This window comes from Lampetra planeri, unplaced genomic scaffold (genome assembly GCF_965212315.1).
Source record: "Lampetra planeri unplaced genomic scaffold, kcLamPlan1.2.h2 scaffold_2004, whole genome shotgun sequence".
NCBI classification, from domain to species: Eukaryota; Metazoa; Chordata; class Hyperoartia; order Petromyzontiformes; family Petromyzontidae; genus Lampetra; species Lampetra planeri.
The window spans coordinates 4,066-22,029 of NW_027614759.1; the positions used below are offsets into that span (position 1 = coordinate 4,066).

The 17,964-nt window shown below is 62.3% G+C and overlaps 1 protein-coding gene and 1 long non-coding RNA gene across 2 annotated transcripts; both read left to right on the forward strand.

Annotated features, from left to right (window-relative positions):
• The first annotated feature begins 736 nt into the window (after positions 1-736).
• Positions 737-7,482, forward strand: LOC144740260 (uncharacterized). The gene is made up of 5 exons (XM_078623131.1): positions 737-977; positions 2,709-2,864; positions 5,400-5,521; positions 6,598-6,712; positions 7,211-7,482. The coding sequence occupies exons 1-5, from the start codon at positions 929-931 to the stop codon at positions 7,480-7,482; spliced, it is 714 nt and encodes a 237-aa protein (XP_078479257.1). The 5' UTR covers positions 737-928.
• A 7,466-nt stretch (positions 7,483-14,948) lies between these two features.
• On the forward strand, positions 14,949-17,741 carry LOC144740261 (uncharacterized). Its single transcript, XR_013589597.1, has 4 exons — positions 14,949-14,971; positions 16,393-16,490; positions 17,170-17,281; positions 17,706-17,741. It is a non-coding gene; the product is annotated as an uncharacterized LOC144740261 (long non-coding RNA).
• The last annotated feature ends 223 nt before the right edge of the window (positions 17,742-17,964 follow it).

Sequence of the window (17,964 nt, forward strand, 5' to 3'; positions counted from 1 at the left end):
CCACGCTCGCTCGCTAGCGCGGTACGGCACACGCTCGCTCGCTAGCGCGGTACGGCACGCGCTCGCTCGCTAGCGCCGTACGGCTCACGCTTCGCTCGCTAGCGCTGTACGGCACGCCAGAGGTCGCAACCGGGTACCTGATACCCGTACCCTACCCGATACCCGGCTGCCCGTACCCGGCCGGGTACGGGTACCCGTTTTGCGACCCTGGTGCGGCCGGGTACGGGTAGGCCGGTGAGTCACTATTGAGTAACCGTTGTCTCTCATTTCCCAACGTCTTGTCTCTTCTCACAATTCAAGTTCCTAGAATCAACCCACCCGCGCCTGCAAACGTGGCTTCATCCCAGAGGTCGCAATCGGGTACCCGATACCCGTACCCGGCCGGGTACGGGTGTAGGGTACGGGTACGGCCCGGGTACGGGTACGGGTACCCGTTTGCGACCCTGGTGCGGCCGGGTACGGGTAAGGAATCAAAACCCGTTTGCAACCTCTGCGGCACGCGCTCGCTCGCCGCGGTACAGCTGACGTGGCACGCTGCGGCTGACGTGGCGGTGCGGTGCGTATGGTACGGCTGACGTGGTAAAGCTCACTCGGTACGGCTGACGTGGTAAAGCTCACTCGGTACGGCTGACGTGGTAAAGCTCCACTCGGTACGGCTGCACACGGCACACTGCACTACCACCGCCCTAACCCTACCCCCTCTGCACTACAACCCCCGCCCCTTGCGGTGCAGGGACCAGGCGCTACTGCGCCACGTGGTGGGAGCGTTGAGCGGCGCGGGGGGCGGTGGGTGGCACTACCACCACCACCACGGCCACGGCGACGGGGCGTGAGGAGCCGCTGGACCCGGAGACGTTTCACCGCGTGGTGGTGACGGCGCGTGCCGTGGCCACCATGCGGCCCGCCAACCCTTGTGCGCTACACGGACATGGGGGGCGCGACGGTGGCGACGACAGCAACCGCCGAGCCCACCGACGGTGGGTGCCGGCGCTTGCCCAGTCGCTCGTTCGCTCGCTCACTGTCTCGGTCGCTCACCGCTCACCGTCCGCCCGCTCACTATCTCGCTCGCTCGGTCGCTCACCGCTCACTCGTCCGCCCGCTCACTATCTCACTCGCTCGGTCGCTCACCCCGCTCACCCGTCCGCCCGCTCACTATCTCGCTCGCTCGTTCGGTTGCTCACTATCTCACTCGCTCGGTTGCTCACCCGCTCACTCGTCCGCCCGCTCACTATCTCGCTCGCTCGGTCGCTCACCCCCGCTCGCCCGTCCGCCCGCTCACTATCTCACTCGCTCAGTTGCTCACCCGCTCACCCGTCCGCCCGCTCACTATCTCACTCGCTCGCTCGTTCGGTTGCTCACCCGCTCACTCCTCTGCCCGCTCACTATCTCGTTCGCTCGCTCGCTCACCCGCTTGCTCACCTGCTCGATCAGTTGCTCGCTCACTCGCTCACCCGCCCGCCTGCTCACTATCTCGCTCACCCGCCGCCTGCTCACTCACTATCTCGCTCGCTCGCACCGCTCAGTCGCTCACCCGCTCACTCGTCCGCCCGCTCACTATCTCGTTCGCTCGCTTGCTCGGGTCGCTTGCTCACCTGCTCGACCAATTGCTCGCTCGCTCGCCCCGCTCACTATCTCGCCCACTCACCCGTCCGCCCGCTCACTATCTCGCTCGCTCGCTCGGTCGCTCACCCGCTCACTCGTCCGCCCGCCTCACTATCTCGCCCACTCACCCGTCCGCCCGCTCACTATCTCGCTCGCTCAGTCGCTCACCCGCTCACTCGTCCGCCCGCTCACTATCTCGTTCGCTCGCTTGCTCACCCGCTTGCTCACCTGCTCAACCAGTTGCTCGCTCGCTCACCCGCCCGCTCGCCTGCTCACTATCTCGCTCACTCGCCCGCTCACTCGTCCGCCCCGCCTCACCCACTCGTCCAGTCACTCGCTCAATCGCCCACCCGCTAACTCACTCACTCGCTCACTCACTCACTCACTCACTCGCCCAGCTGCCCGCCCACCCACTCACTCACCCAACCCCAACCCACCCACTCACCTACCCACCAACCCACCCATGAAGAAGGGCCATCACCCAAAACGTTGCCTCAACAATCGCCACCGTCACCACCACTAGCGCCAGCGCCGTCACCAACATTGTCACCGGGATCTAGCCGACACCACAGCCGGAGCGCCGACGGTTAACCCCCCCGGTATCCACCCCGGTGGGGGTGGGGGGGGGGTGGTGTGTACTCATAGTTCTTTCGGTAAAGTCACCGTGTAGGTAAAAAATGAAATTAAAATTAATAAAAATAAAACAATAAAAATCACGACGTTTCGGAGGCAACACAAGCTTCCGTCTTCAGGTGGGTAAATGAATTAGAAACGATTAAGCCGCTCTTTGTTATCCTGTTTGTGCGCAAGTCACTGTGGGATGAATGGACTCTGTGGTCAGGGACGTGTTGCACAAGTTACTGTGGATGTACATGATAGAAAAGGAGCGGAAATGCCCATGTTTATACCAGTGTTGGCTGACAATAAAGAGTACTGTTAAACGTTAGGGATGTTAACACTCGGTGAAGTAAAATAGTGCCCGTCAGATAAGATGGTCCAAAAGTGTGTAATTAAATCCCTTTTTTTTTGCATGGTTGATAACATCTTTCCAATGATTACTAAGTTTGTACCCATCATCACGGTGGTGTGTGTCTGGGCTCCCCCAGACTCGACGGATGAGAGACCGACCCTCGTTGGGCCGGGTGGAGTCGGAGGAGTCGGAGGCAGCGAGCCGGCCTTCATCACCCAGCTGGTCGACTGCTTCTGGCGTCTGCACGCGGCCAAACCCCGCAACGCCTTCCTCGCACCCGCCTGCCTGCCCGGTGGGTGACTCGCTCGCCAACTCGCCGGCTATCCGGTTAGACCAGCTCTCTCCGTTATGGTCCGCGAACCAGATGTCCTGTTGGCCCGCTAACCAGATGTCCTGTTGGCCCGCGAACCAGATGGACAGCCTGCTAACCAGACGGACAGCCCGCTGGCCCTCTAACCAGATGGCCTGTTAGCCCTCTAACCAGATGGACAGCCTGCTAACCAGATGGACAGCCCGCTGGCCCTCTAACCAGATGGCCTGTGAGCCCGCGAACCAGATGGACAGCCTGCTAACCAGATGTCCTGTTGGCCCTCTAACCAGATGTCTTGTTAGCCCGCTAACCAGATGTCCTGTTGGCCCTCTAACCAGATGTCCTGTTGGCCTGCTAACCAGATGGCTTGTTGGCCCTCTAACCAGATGTCCTGTTGGCCCTTTAACCAGATGTCCTGTTGGCCCTCTAACCAGATGTCCTGTTGGCCTGCTAACCAGATGTCCTGTTGGCCCTCTAACCAGATGCCCTGTTGGCCCTCTAACCAGATGTCCTGTTGGCCCGCGAACCAGATGGACAGCCTGCTAACCAGATGGACAGCCCGCTGTGCCTCTAACCAGATGGCCTGTTAGCCCTCTAACCAGATGGACAGCCTGCTAACCAGATGGACTGCCCGCTGGCCCTCTAACCAGATGGCCTGTGAGCCCGCGAACCAGATAGACAGCCTGCTAACCAGATGTCCTGTTGGCCCTCTAACCAGATGTCCTGTTAGCCCGCTAACCAGATGTCCTGTTGGCCCTCTAACCAGATGTCCTGTTGGCCTGCTAACCAAATGGCTTGTTGGCCCTCTAACCAGATGTCCTGTTGGCCCTTTAACCAGATGTCCTGTTGGCCCTCTAACCAGATGTCCTGTTAGCCCTCTAACCAGATGTCCTGTTGGCCCTCTAACCAGATGTCCTGTTGGCCCTCTAACCAGATGTCCTGTTGGCCCTCTAACCAGATGTCCTGTTGGCCCTTTAACCAGATGTCCTGTTGGCCCTCTAACCAGGTGTCCTGTTGGCCCTCTAACCAGATGTCCTGTTGGCCCTCTAACCAGATGTCCTGTTGGCCCTCTAACCAGATGTCCTGTTGGCCCTCTAACCAGATGTCCTGTTGGCCCTCTAACCAGATGTCCTGTTGGCCCTCTAACCAGATGTCCTGTTAGCCCTCTAACCAGATGTCCTGTTGGCCCTCTAACCAGATGTCCTGTTGGCCCTCTAACCAGATGTCCTGTTGGCCCTCTAACCAGATGTCCTGTTGGCCCTCTAACCAGATGTCCTGTTGGCCCTTTAACCAGATGTTCTGTTGGCCCTCTAACCAGATGTCCTGTTGGCCCTCTAACCAGATGTCCTGTTGGCCCTCTAACCAGGTGTCCTGTTGGCCCTCTAACCAGATGTCCTGTTGGCCCTCTAACCAGATGTCCTGTTGGCCCTCTAACCAGATGTCCTGTTGGCCCTCTAACCAGATGTCCTGTTGGCCCTCTAACCAGGTGTCCTGTTGGCCCTCTAACCAGATGTCCTGTTGGCCCTCTAACCAGATGTTCTGTTGGCCCTCTAACCAGGTGTCCTGTTGCCCCTCTAACCAGGTGTCCTGTTGCCCCTCTAACCAGATGTCCTGTTGGCCCTCTAACCAGATGTCCTGTTGCCCCTCTAACCAGATGTCCTGTTGCCCCTCTAACCAGGTGTCCTGTTGCCCCTCTAACCAGATGTCCTGTTGCCCCTCTAACCAGGTGTCCTGTTACCCCTCTAACCAGATGTCCTGTTGGCCCTCTAACCAGATAGCTCGCTAACCAGATGTCCTGTTGGCCCTCTAACCGGATGGCCTGTTTGCCCGCTAACCAGATGTCCTGTTGGCCCTCTAACCAGATAGCTCGCTAACCAGATGTCCTGTTGGCCCTCTAACCAGATGTCCTGTTGGCCCTCTAACCAGATGTCCTGTTGGCCCTCTAACCAGATGTCCTGTTGGCCCTCTAACCAGATGTCCTGTTGGCCCTCTAACCAGGTGTCCTGTTGGCCCTCTAACCAGGTGTCCTGTTGGCCCTCTAACCAGATGTCCTGTTGGCCCTCTAACCAGATGTCCTGTTGGCCCTCTAACCAGATGTCCTGTTGGCCCTCTAACCAGGTGTCCTGTTGCCCCTCTAACCAGGTGTCCTGTTGCCCCTCTAACCAGATGTCCTGTTGGCCCTCTAACCAGATGTCCTGTTGCCCCTCTAACCAGATGTCCTGTTGCCCCTCTAACCAGGTGTCCTGTTGGCCCTCTAACCAGATGTCCTGTTGCCCCTCTAACCAGATGTCCTGTTGCCCCTCTAACCAGATGTCCTGTTGGCCCTCTAACCAGATAGCTCGCTAACCAGATGTCCTGTTGGCCCTCTAACCGGATGGCCTGTTTGCCCGCTAACCAGATGGACAGACAGCCTGCTAGACAGCCCTCTATCCCGCGAGACCACCCGCTCGACGGCCCGTGACCTTGACCCACGACCTTTGACCTCCGCCTGACCCCCCCCCCCCCCCTCCCCCCCAGGCCTGACCCACATGGAGGGCACGGTGAACGCGCTGGTGGACGTGGTGCACGGCTACTCGTCGTGCGAGCTGGAGACCGTGCCTCTCGCCGCACGACTTTACCTGCAGATGCTGCTCTGTCCCGTACGCGCACGCACGCACACGCATGTCCACACGCGTGTGCACACGCACGCACATGCACACTCACGTGGACACACCGTGTACCCAACGTGTGTAACCCACCGTCAGAGGTCGCAATCGGGTAACCGATTACCCGTACCCTACCCGATACCCGGCTACCCGAAACCCGGGTACGGGTACGGGTACCCGTTTGCGACCCTGGTGCGGCCGGGTACGGGTACGGGTAGGCCGTGAGTCACTGGTGAGTCGTCGTTTGTCACTCATTTCCCAACGTCTTGTCTCTTCTCACAATTCAAGTTCCTACAATCAACCCACCCGCGCCTGCAACGTGGCTTCATCCCAGAGGTCGCAATCAGGTACCCGATACCCGTACCCGGCCGGGTACGGGTAGGATACGGGTACGGCCGGGTACGGGTACCCGTTTGCGACCCTGGTGCGGCCGGGTACGGGTAGGCCGTGAGTCACTGGTGAGTCACCGTGATTGTCACTCATTTCCCAACGTCTTGTCTCTTCTCACAATTCAAGTTCCTAGAATCAACCCACCCGCGCCTGCAACGTGGCTTCATCCCAGAGGTCGCAATCAGGTACCCCGATACCCGTACCCGGCCGGGTACGGGTAGGATACGGGTACGGCCGGGTACGGGTACCCGTTTGCGACCCTGGTGCGGCCGGGTACGGGTAAGGAGTCAAAACCCGATAATTGGTTCTTTACCCTTCTATCTGGCAACAAAACTGACACCTTTTTACAAGGAGTCATGTTTGCATAGACCGCAATACCTGCAGTCATAATGCAAACAAAAGAACATAACTCTGATAATGTGCACTGTCCTTAAAGTTGATTGATCCACACCCGAGACAGCTTTCCTTAGAGCCTAGTCTCACATGGTGTTGGACCAGATGACGCCAAAAGGCGCACAACTCAAAGACAATGCACCATCAGAGTATGAGAGCTCGGGGCAAGCATCTACACTATGGGAACCTCATTTGCCAGTAAAAAATATGATATTTTTACTGGCAAAAATAGAGTCAAAACCCGTTTGCGACCTCTGCTCACCGTGCTCCCCCCACTGCGTGTGCAGGACCCGCAGGTGAGCTTCTCGTGCAAGCAGGCTCTGATCCGGGTGCTGCGTCCTCGCAGCAAGCGGGCCCAGCTGTCCACCCTGCCCTCACCACCTCGCAGCAACACGCCCACGGGTGAGGGAGGGAGGGAGGGAGGGGGGGGGAGGTGGAGGGCACGGGACTGGGTGGGGGGGGTGGTGGCACGGGGTGGGATATGCGGAGACTTTGGGTAGGCGCTGAGAGACGCTGGGAGACACGGATAGACACGGGGAGACACGGGGAGACACTGTGAGACACTGGGAGACACGGGGAGACACTGGTAGACACTGGGAGACACTGGGAGACACTGGGAGACACTGTGAGACACTGGGGAGACACTGGGAGACACTGGGAGACACGGGGAGACACTGTGAGACGCTGGGAGACACTGGGAGACGCTGAGAGACACTGAGAGACACGGGGAGACGCTGGAGACACTGAGAGACATTGAGAGACATTGAGATACACTGAGAGACACGGGGAGACACGCTAACCTCACCACGCTGCCCCACCCCTGCCCCACCGTGCCCCACCCTGCCCCACCGTGCCCCACCCTGGCCCACCGTGCCCCACCCTGCCCCACCGTGCCCGCAGGAGACAAGGAGGACGATGACGAGGAGGAGGAGGAGGATCAGGAGGAGAAGCTTCTGCTGCTGCTGCCCTCACTGCAGGGGCAGCAGGGGCAGCAGGGGCAGCTGCTGCACGGACGCAGCGGGGGCGCTGCCCACGGGGGAGGGAGCGCATCGGGGAGTGGGGCACCACGTGGGGGCGGTGGTGGTGGTGGCGGGTGGTGGTGGCGGTGGTGGGGGCGGTGGTGGCCGTGGCGGCCGCGGTGGTGGTGGTCTGCACCAGCAGAGCAGCTCTGAGCAACCTGAGCCAGAGCATGGGGACTTTGAGATGGTGGTGAGTGTGGTAGTGAGTGTGGTGAGTGTGGTGAGTGTGGGTGAGTGGGGTGGTGAGTGTGGTGGTGGTAAGTGGTGGTGGTGGTGGTGAGTGTGGTGGTGGTGAGTGTGGTGGTGGTGAGTGTGGTGGTGAGTGTGGTGGTGGTTATTGTTGTGGAGGTGGTGGTGATAAGTGTGGTGGTGGTTGTGGTGAGGGTGGTGGTGGTGGTGAGTGTGGTGGTGGTGAGTGTGGTAGTGGTAAGAGTTGTCGAGGTGGTGGTGGTGAGTGTCGTCGTGGTGGTGGTGGTGGTGGTGGTGAGTGTGGTGATGGTGGTGGTAGTGAGTGTCGTGGTGGTGGGTGTCGTGGTGGCGGTGAGTGTGGTTGTGATGGTGGTGGTGGTGAGTGTCGTGGTGGTAGTGAGTGTCGTGGTGGTGGGTGTCGTGGTGGTGGTGAGTGTGGTTGTGATGGTGGTGGTGGTGAGTGTGGTGGTGGTAGTGAGTGTCGTGGTGGTGGTTGTCGTGGTGGTGGTGAGTGTGGTTGTGATGGTGGTGGTGGTGAGTGTCGTGGGTGGTGCTACTCCCGCTGCTGCTGCTGACGGTACCATCGCCTGTTGCCGCCGTGTGTGTGTGTGCGTGCGTGGTGTGTGCGCGTGCGTGTGTGTTTGTGTGTGCGCGCGTGTGCGTGCGTGTGTGTGTGTGTGTGCGCCAGCCGGAGGGGATGGTGCTGGAGGGTGGTGCGGACGTCGCCGCCGCCGGCGCGGGCGAGTCTCCGCTGGAGGCGCTGCTTGCCGGGGCCGAGGGCTTCCCCCCGACACTCGACATCCCGCCGGACGCGGACGACGAGACGATGGTGGAGCTCGCCATCGCGCTCAGCCTGCAGCAGGACCAGCAGGGTGGGTGGTGCTGGTGGCGGTGCTGGTGGTGGTGGTGCTGGTGGTGGTGGTGGCGGGTGGTGGTGGTGGTGGTGGCGGTGGTGGGAGACACGGGGAGATACGGGGAGAGGGAGGGGGCGACGCGGGGAGACACGGGGAGACACGGGGAGACACGGGGAGACACGGGGAGACACGGGGAGAGGGAGGGGGAGACGCGGGGAGACACGGGGAGACACGGGGAGACACGTGGAGACACGGGGAGACACGGGGAGAGGGAGGGGGCGACGCGGGGAGACACGGGGAGACACGGGGAGAGGGAGGGGGGCGACGCGGGGAGACACGGGGAGACACGGGGAGACACGTGGAGACACGGGGAGACACGTGGAGACACGGGGAGACACGGGGAGAGGGAGGGGGCGACGCGGGGAGACACGGGGAGACACGGGGAGAGGGAGGGGGCGACGCGGGGAGACACGGGGAGACACGGGGAGACACGTGGAGACACGGGGAGAGGGAGGGGGAGACGCGGGGAGACACGGGGAGAGGGAGGGGGCGACGCGGGGAGACACGGGGAGACACGGGGAGAGGGAGGGGGAGACGCGGGGAGACACGGGGAGAGGGAGGGGGCGACGCGGGGAGACACGGGGAGACACGGGGAGAGGGAGGGGGAGACGCGGGGAGACACGGGGAGACACGGGGAGAGGGAGGGGGAGACGCGGGGAGACACGGGGAGACGCGGGGAGAGGGAGGGGGCGACGCGGGGAGACACGGGGAGACACGGGGAGACACGTGGAGACACGGGGAGAGGGAGGGGGAGACGCGGGGAGACACGGGGAGACACGGGGAGAGGGAGGGGGAGACGCGGGGAGACACGGGGAGACACGGGGAGAGGGAGGGGGGCGACGCGGGGAGACACGGGGAGACACGGGGAGACACGTGGAGACACGGGGAGAGGGAGGGGGAGACGCGGGGAGACACGGGGAGACACGGGGAGAGGGAGGGGGAGACGCGGGGAGACACGGGGAGACACGGGGAGAGGGAGGGGGCGACGCGGGGAGACACGGGGAGACGCGGGGAGAGGGAGGGGGAGACGCGGGGAGACGCGGGGAGAGGGAGGGGGAGACGCGGGGAGACACGGGGAGACGCGGGGAGAGGGAGGGGGAGACGCGGGGAGACGCGGGGAGAGGGAGGGGGAGACACGGGGAGACGCGGGGAGAGGGAGGGGGCGACGCGGGGAGACACGGGGAGACACGGGGAGACGCGGGGAGAGGGAGGGGGGCGACGCGGGGAGACACGGGGAGACACGGGGAGAGGGAGGGGGGAGACACGGGGAGACGCGGGGAGAGGGAGGGGGAGACGCGGGGAGACACGTGGAGACACGGGGAGAGGGAGGGGGGCGACGCGGGGAGACACGGGGAGACACGGGGAGAGGGAGGGGGAGACACGGGGAGACACGTGGAGACACGGGGAGAGGGAGGGGGAGACACGGGGAGACACGTGGAGACACGGGGAGAGGGAGGGGGCGACGCGGGGAGACACGGGGAGACACGGGGAGAGGGAGGGGGAGACGCGGGGAGACACGGGGAGACACGGGGAGAGGGAGGGGGCGACGCGGGGAGACACGGGGAGAGGGAGGGGGAGACGCGGGGAGACACGGGGAGACACGGGGAGAGGGAGGGGGCGACGCGGGGAGACACGGGGAGAGGGAGGGGGAGACGCGGGGAGACACGGGGAGACACGGGGAGAGGGAGGGGGCGACGCGGGGAGACACGGGGAGAGGGAGGGGGAGACGCGGGGAGACGCGGGGAGAGGGAGGGGGCGACGCGGGGAGACGCGGGGAGAGGGAGGGGGGCGACGCGGGGAGACACGGGGAGACACGGGGAGACACGGGGAGACACGGGGAGACACGGGGAGAGGGAGGGGGCGACGCGGGGAGACACGGGGAGACACGGGGAGACACGGGGAGAGGGAGGGGGAGACGCGGGGAGACACGGGGAGACACGGGGAGAGGGAGGGGGAGACGCGGGGAGACACGGGGAGACGCGGGGAGACACGGGGAGAGGGAGGGGGAGACGCGGGGAGACACGGGGAGACACGGGGAGACACGGGGAGAGGGAGGGGGAGACGCGGGGAGACACGGGGAGACACGGGGAGAGGGAGGGGGGAGACACGGGGAGACACGTGGAGACACGGGGAGAGGGAGGGGGAGACGCGGGGAGACACGGGGAGACACGGGGAGAGGGAGGGGGAGACACGGGGAGACACGGGGAGAGGGAGGGGGAGACGCGGGGAGACACGGGGAGACACGGGGAGACGCGGGGAGAGGGAGGGGGCGACGCGGGGAGACGCGGGGAGACACGGGGAGACACGGGGAGACACGGGGAGAGGGAGGGGGGCGACGCGGGGAGACACGGGGAGACACGGGGAGAGGGAGGGGGAGACACGGGGAGACACGGGGAGACACGGGGAGAGGGAGGGGGAGACGCGGGGAGACACGGGGAGACACGGGGAGAGGGAGGGGGAGACACGGGGAGACACGGGGAGACACGGGGAGAGGGAGGGGGCGACGCGGGGAGACACGTGGAGACACGGGGAGAGGGGAGGGGGCGACGCGGGGAGACACGGGGAGACACGGGGAGAGGGAGGGGGCGACGCGGGGAGACGCGGGGAGACACGGGGAGACGCGGGGAGAGGGAGGGGGCGACGCGGGGAGACGCGGGGAGACACGGGGAGACACGGGGAGACACGGGGAGAGGGAGGGGGCGACGCGGGGAGACACGGGGAGACACGGGGAGAGGGAGGGGGAGACGCGGGGAGACACGGGGAGACACGGGGAGAGGGAGGGGGAGACACGGGGAGACACGGGGAGACACGGGGAGAGGGAGGGGGGAGACGCGGGGAGACACGGGGAGACACGGGGAGAGGGAGGGGGAGACGCGGGGAGACACGGGGAGACACGGGGAGAGGGAGGGGGGAGACGCGGGGAGACACGGGGAGACACGGGGAGAGGGAGGGGGAGACGCGGGGAGACACGGGGAGACACGGGGAGAGGGAGGGGGAGACGCGGGGAGACACGGGGAGACGCGGGGAGACACGGGGAGACACGGGGAGAGGGAGGGGGAGACGCGGGGAGACACGGGGAGACGCGGGGAGAGGGAGGGGGAGACGCGGGGAGACACGGGGAGACACGGGGAGAGGGAGGGGGAGACGCGGGGAGACACGGGGAGACACGGGGAGACGCGGGGAGACACGGGGAGAGGGAGGGGGAGACGCGGGGAGACACGGGGAGACACGTGGAGACACGGGGAGAGGGAGGGGGAGACACGGGGAGACACGGGGAGACGCGGGGAGACACGGGGAGAGGGAGGGGGAGACGCGGGGAGGGAGGGGGAGACGCGGGGAGGGAGGGGGAGACGCTGGGAGGCACGGGGAGACGCGCGAGTGTGTGTATATCGTGTGTGCGCGTGTGTGTGTGTATCGTGTGTGTGTGTGTGTATGTAATGTGTGCATGTGTATTATGTGTGTGTGTGTGCGTGTGTATCGTGTGTGTGTATATAATGTGTGTGTGTGTGTGTATATAATGCGTGTGTATGTATAATGTGTGTGTATATAATGACTGTATGTATGTATGTGTGTGTCTGTGTGCTGTGTGTGCGTGTGTATCGTGTGTGTATATAATGTGTGTGTATATAATGACTGTATGTATGTATGTGTGTGTCTGTGTGCTGTGTGTGCGTGTGTATCGTGTGTGTATATAATGTGTGTGTATATAATGACTGTATGTATGTATGTGTGTGTCTGTGTGCTGTGTGTGCGTGTGTATCGTGTGTGTATATAATGTGTCTGTGTATGTGTGTATAATGTGTGTGCGTGTGTGTCTGTGTGTGTGTGTGCCACAGCGGGTGGTGGTGGTGCGATGCGCCTGCAGAGCCTCGTGCTGCCCGCACAGACGCAGAGCTCCTCGTCACTGGACGCAGGCACCCTGTCAGACACCACCGCCTCGGGTGAGACACACACACAGACACGCACACACGCACAGACACACAGATACACACACAGACACACGCACACACACACGCACACACACGCACAGACACACGCACAGACACGCACAGACACCCGCACAGACACACGCACACACACGCACAGACACACACACACACAGACACACACACAGACACACGCACAGACACACGCACAGACACACGCACAGACACGCGCACAGACACGCGCACACACACGCGCACACACACGCACAGACACACGCACAGACACCCGCACAGACACACGAACAGACACACGCACAGACACACACAGATACACACACAGACACACGCACAGACACACACACACGCACAGACACACACACAGACACACAGACACACACACAGACACACGCACACACACACACAGACACACACGCACACACACACACAGACACACGCACAGACACACGCACAGACACACGCACAGACACACGAACAGACACACGAACAGACACCCGCACAGACACCCGCACAGACACCCGCACAGACACCCGCACAGACACCCGCACAGACACCCGCACAGACACACACAGACACACAGAACCCCACCCACCCACCCGGCCGTCGTGAACCGCCGTCGTGAACCCCACCCACCCACCCATATCGTGAACCAATGATGTGGTTTTGCTGGTGGTTGTTATTGTGGTGGTAACGGTTGTTGTTGTCATCGTTGTTGTTGTTGCACTCACCCACCCACTCACCCACCCACTCACCCACCCACCCGCCCGCTCACCCACTCACTCGCTCACCCACCCACTCACCCACCCACCCCGCTCGCTCACCCCACTCACTCACCCACCCACCCACTCACCCACCCACCCGCTCGCTCACCCACTCACTCGCTCACCCACTCACCCACCCACTCAATCCCCCTCCAGCGCCAGCGTCCGATGACGAGGGCTCTACGATGGCTACGGACGGCTCCACGCTGCGCACCTCACCGGCTGAGCCGCATGCCGGTAGTGCAGCCGGTAGCAGCAGCTCAGAGAGCGGGGGTAGCGCCGTCGGCTCCGTCGCCGGGGACCACAACGGTGTGTGCACCTAGCCTGGCACCGCCAGTGTCGCCGCTGTCGCTACACTACCATCACTATCGCTACAAACACCGCAACGGTGTGTGCACCTAGCCTGGCACCGCCACCACTGGGCTGGGCTAGTACAGCAAGTGAGCCTCTATAGGATCAGTATCCACATTGCATAGGAATTACAAACTGGGCCAGGCCAAGGCCAGTCCAGCAAGTGAGCCTCTCTAGCATTGGCATTGCACAGGAATTACAAACTGGGCCAGGCCAAGGCCAGTCCAGCAAGTGAGCCTCTCTAGCATTGGCATTGCACAGGAATTACAAACTGGGCCAGGCCAAAGGCCAGTCCAGCAAGTGAGCCTCTCTAGCATTGGCATTGCACAGGAATTACAACCTGGGCCAGTCCAGCAAGTGAGCCTCTCTAGCATTGGCATTGCACAGGAATTACAACCTTCGGCCAGGCCAAGGCCAGTCCAGCAAGTAAGTGAGCATCACACTCCGCATTGGCATTGCACAGGAATTACAACCTGGGCCGGGGCCAAGGCCAGTCCAGCAAGTGAGCCTCTCTAGCATCAGTATCAGTATCCACATTGCACAGGAATTACAACCTGGGCCAGGACAAGGCCAGTCCAGCAAGTGAGCCTCTCTAGCATCAGTATCAGTATCCACATTGCACAGGAATTACAACCTGGGCCAGGACAAGGCCAGTCCATCAAGTGAGCCTCTCTAGCATTGGCATTGCACAGGAATTACAAACTGGGCCAGGCCAAAGCCAGTCCAGCATGTGAGCCTCCTATAGCATTGGCATTGCACAGGAATTACAAACTGGGCCAGTCCAGCAAGTGAGCCTCTCTAGCATTGGCATTGCACAGGAATTACAAACTGGGCCAGGACAAGGCCAGTCCATCAAGTGAGCCTCTCTAGCATTGGCATTGCACAGGAATTACAAACTGGGCCAGGCCAAAGCCAGTCCAGCATGTGAGCCTCCTATAGCATTGGCATTGCACAGGAATTACAAACTGGGCCAGTCCAGCAAGTGAGCCTCTCTAGCATTGGCATTGCACAGGAATTACAAACTGGGCCAGGCCAAGGCCAGTCCATCAAGTGAGTCTCTCTAGCATTGGCATTGCACAGGAATTACAACCTGGGCCAGGCGAAGGCCAGTCCAGCAAGTGAGCCTCCGATAGCATTGGCATTGCACAGGAATTACAACCTGGGCCAGACCAAGGCCAGTCTAGCAAGTGAGCATCACACTCCGCATTGACATTGCACAGGAATTACAAACTGGGCCAGGGTCAAAGGCCAGTCCAGCAAGTGAGCCTCTCCTCCCTCCCCCCCCCACTCCGTGTTTTCCCCGTGGCAGTGTCTGGCCGCAGCAGCGCGTACGGTGACGGAGCGGCGGAGGGTCCGGCGCGCGGTCCGGGCAGCGTGACCTCCAGCACGGGAGCCGTGAGCACCACCATGGGGGCCCCCAGGAGGGCGACGGCTCCGAGGGGGAGGGGGGAGGGCCGACGGGGGACCTGGGCACCACCAACCGGTGATGATGGTGACGGGGTCGGGGTGGGGTGGGGTGGGTGGGTGGGGGGTGGGGGACGCAGTGGGGGTGGACGGGGGGGGTGGGGGGGGGTGATGATGGTGACGGGGTCGGGGGTGGGGGGTGGGTGGGTGAGGTGGGGGGGTGGGGTGGGCAGGTGGGGGGTGGGTGGGCGGGTGGTGGGGTGAGGTGGGGGTGTGGGTGGGGGGGGTGGGGGGGTGGGTGGGTGGGTGGGTGGTGGGGTGAGGTGGGGGGGGTGAGTGAGTGGGTGAGGGTGGGGGGTGTGAGTGGGTGAGGTGGGCGGGTGGGGGGGGCGGGTGCGGGGGGGTGATGATGGTGACGGGGTCGGGGGGTGGGGGAGTGGGGGGGGGTGGGGGGGGTGGGGGGCGCAGTTGGGGGGGGGCGGGGGGGGTGGGGGGGTGATGATGGTGACGGGGCGGGGGGTGGGTGAGTGGGGGGGAGGGTGTTGGGGGTGGGGTGGGGGGGCGGGGGGGGTGGTGGGGTGGGGGATTGGGTGGGGTGGGGAGGGGGGTGGGGAGGTGGTGGGGTGATGGGTGGTGACGGGGTGGGGGGGTGGAGGAGTGGGGGGTGGGTGGAGGGTGGGTGGGTGGGGGGGGTTGGGGGAGTGGGGGGGGTGGGGAGGGTGGGGACGTAGTGGGGGCGGGGGGGGGGGGGGCTCGGGAGGAAGAGGTCCAGAGGGGGGGTTATAGGGGTCAAGGTTTTAAGGGGGCCGGGGTTTGCGTCACTGGGACTTTGTTAGGGGGTAGTGGTTAGGGGGTAGTGGTTGGGGGGGGTAGTGGTTGGGGGGGTAGTGGTTAGGGTTAGGGGGGTAGTGGTTGGGGGGGTAGTGGTTGGGGGGGTAGTGGTTGGGGTTAGGGGGTAGAGTTACCGGGCATGGCTTTGGGGTTATGGGTAGGGGTGAGTGGTAGTGTTGGTGGTTATTGAGTTAGTGTGGTGTAGTGTCAGGGGGATACGTGTGCAACATTTGCCATTGATCTTCTTGGTTCTTTCGGTAAAGTCTCACCAAGAAGGGAAATAATAAAATAATGCAAATAAAACATAATAAAATAATTTTGTTTTATTTTTATTATTTCCCTTCTACGTGGCGACTTTACCGAAAGAACCAAGAAGATGAATCCATGCTGCAGTCACGAAAGAAGCTTTACATCGAAATTTGCCATTGATTGAACGACAGAAAGTCGACTAACTTTTTTGAGTAAAACCGTTGAAAAAAGTTGAAAAAAAGCAACCATCGCATTTCGTGGGTCGGGTCAGAGGTTGCAGATGGGGTTGAGTGTGTACAGCCTGCAGTATCATGTGTTGCGTGTGTCACGTGTGTCTCGTGTGTCGCGTGTGTCGCGTGTGTCGCGTGTGTCACGTGGTGTGTCACGTGTGTGTCACGTGTGTGTGTCACATGTCCGCAGGCTGCACGTGGTGAGGCTGATGCCTGCTGGAGCGCCTGCTGCAGTACCTGCCGCAGGTGCACACCGTGGGGGGGGTGCGCGCCATCCCCTACATGCAGGTAGTGCTCGCACGCATGCGCACGTGCACGCGCACGCACACACACGCATGCGCACGAGCACGCGCACGCACACTCGCACGCATGTGCACGCACGCACACGCATGCACACGCACGCACACGCATGCACACGCACACTCACTCGCACACATGCACACGCAAGCATGGATGCACGCATGCCCACGCACGCACACGTACACGTACACATGCACTCGCACAATGTGGATGATGTTGAGGGTGACGATGCTGACGACGACGATGATGATGATGATGACGATGCCGACGATGACGATGATGATGATGACGGACGACGATGACGATGATGATGACGATGACGATGATGACGGCGATGATGATGACGATGATGACGACGATGATGATGATGACGACGATGACGATGATGATGATGACGATGATGATGACGATGACGATGATGATGACGATGACGATGATGATGACGACGATGACGATGACGATGATGACGACGACTGATGATGATGATGACGACGATGACGATGATGATGACGATGATGACGACGATGATGATGACGATGATGACGATGATGACGACGATGACGATGATGACGATGATGATGACGATGATGACGACGCTGGACGACGCCGACGATGATGATGATGACGACGACTACGATGATGATAATGACGAGGACGATGTTGCCAGGTGATCCTGATGCTGAGCTCGGACCCTGGACGGTGACGATGAGAAGGACAAGGGGGCTCTGGACAACCTCCTCACTCGCCTCGTCGCTGAGCTGGCCATCGACAAGAAGAAGGTACCTCCCTGGATCAGCCGTGTCGCTGGGGGTCACGCTGGCCGTGTCGCTGGGGGTCACGCTGGCCGGTGTCGCTGGGGGGTCCACGCTGGCCGTGTGGGTGGGGGGTCATGATGGCCGTGTGGGGTGGGTGGGGGGTCACGGTGGCCGTGTGGATGGGTGGGGGGTCACGGTGGCCGTGTTGCTGGGGGGTCACGGTGGCCGTGTGGGTGGGTGGGGGGTCACGGTGGCCGGTGTTGCTGGGGGTCACGGTGGCCGTGTGGGTGGGTGGGGGTCACGGTGGCCGTGTTGCTGGGGGGTCACGGGTGGCCGTTGTGGGTGGGTGGGGTTCACGACGGCCGTGTGGGTGTGTGTACCTCTGCGTGTGTGTGTGTCCGTGTGTAACTCCCCGCGTGCGTGTCTGTGTGTCTGTGTGTGGCGTCAGGACGTAGCGAAGAGGGCTGAACGGGACCCCGGCAAACGATGGTGACGTCTGGGTCATCATGCGTCTGCTCAGCGTCTTCATGTCGCGTACCAAAGCCTCCTCCTCCTCCTCTTACAGGGGGGCCCTCCAACGAGGTAGGGGCTCTCGCACACAGAGACCCACAGACTCACCACACAGAGACCCACAGACTCACCACACAGAGACCCACAGACTCACCACAGAGACCCACAGACTCACCACACAGAGACACCCACAGACT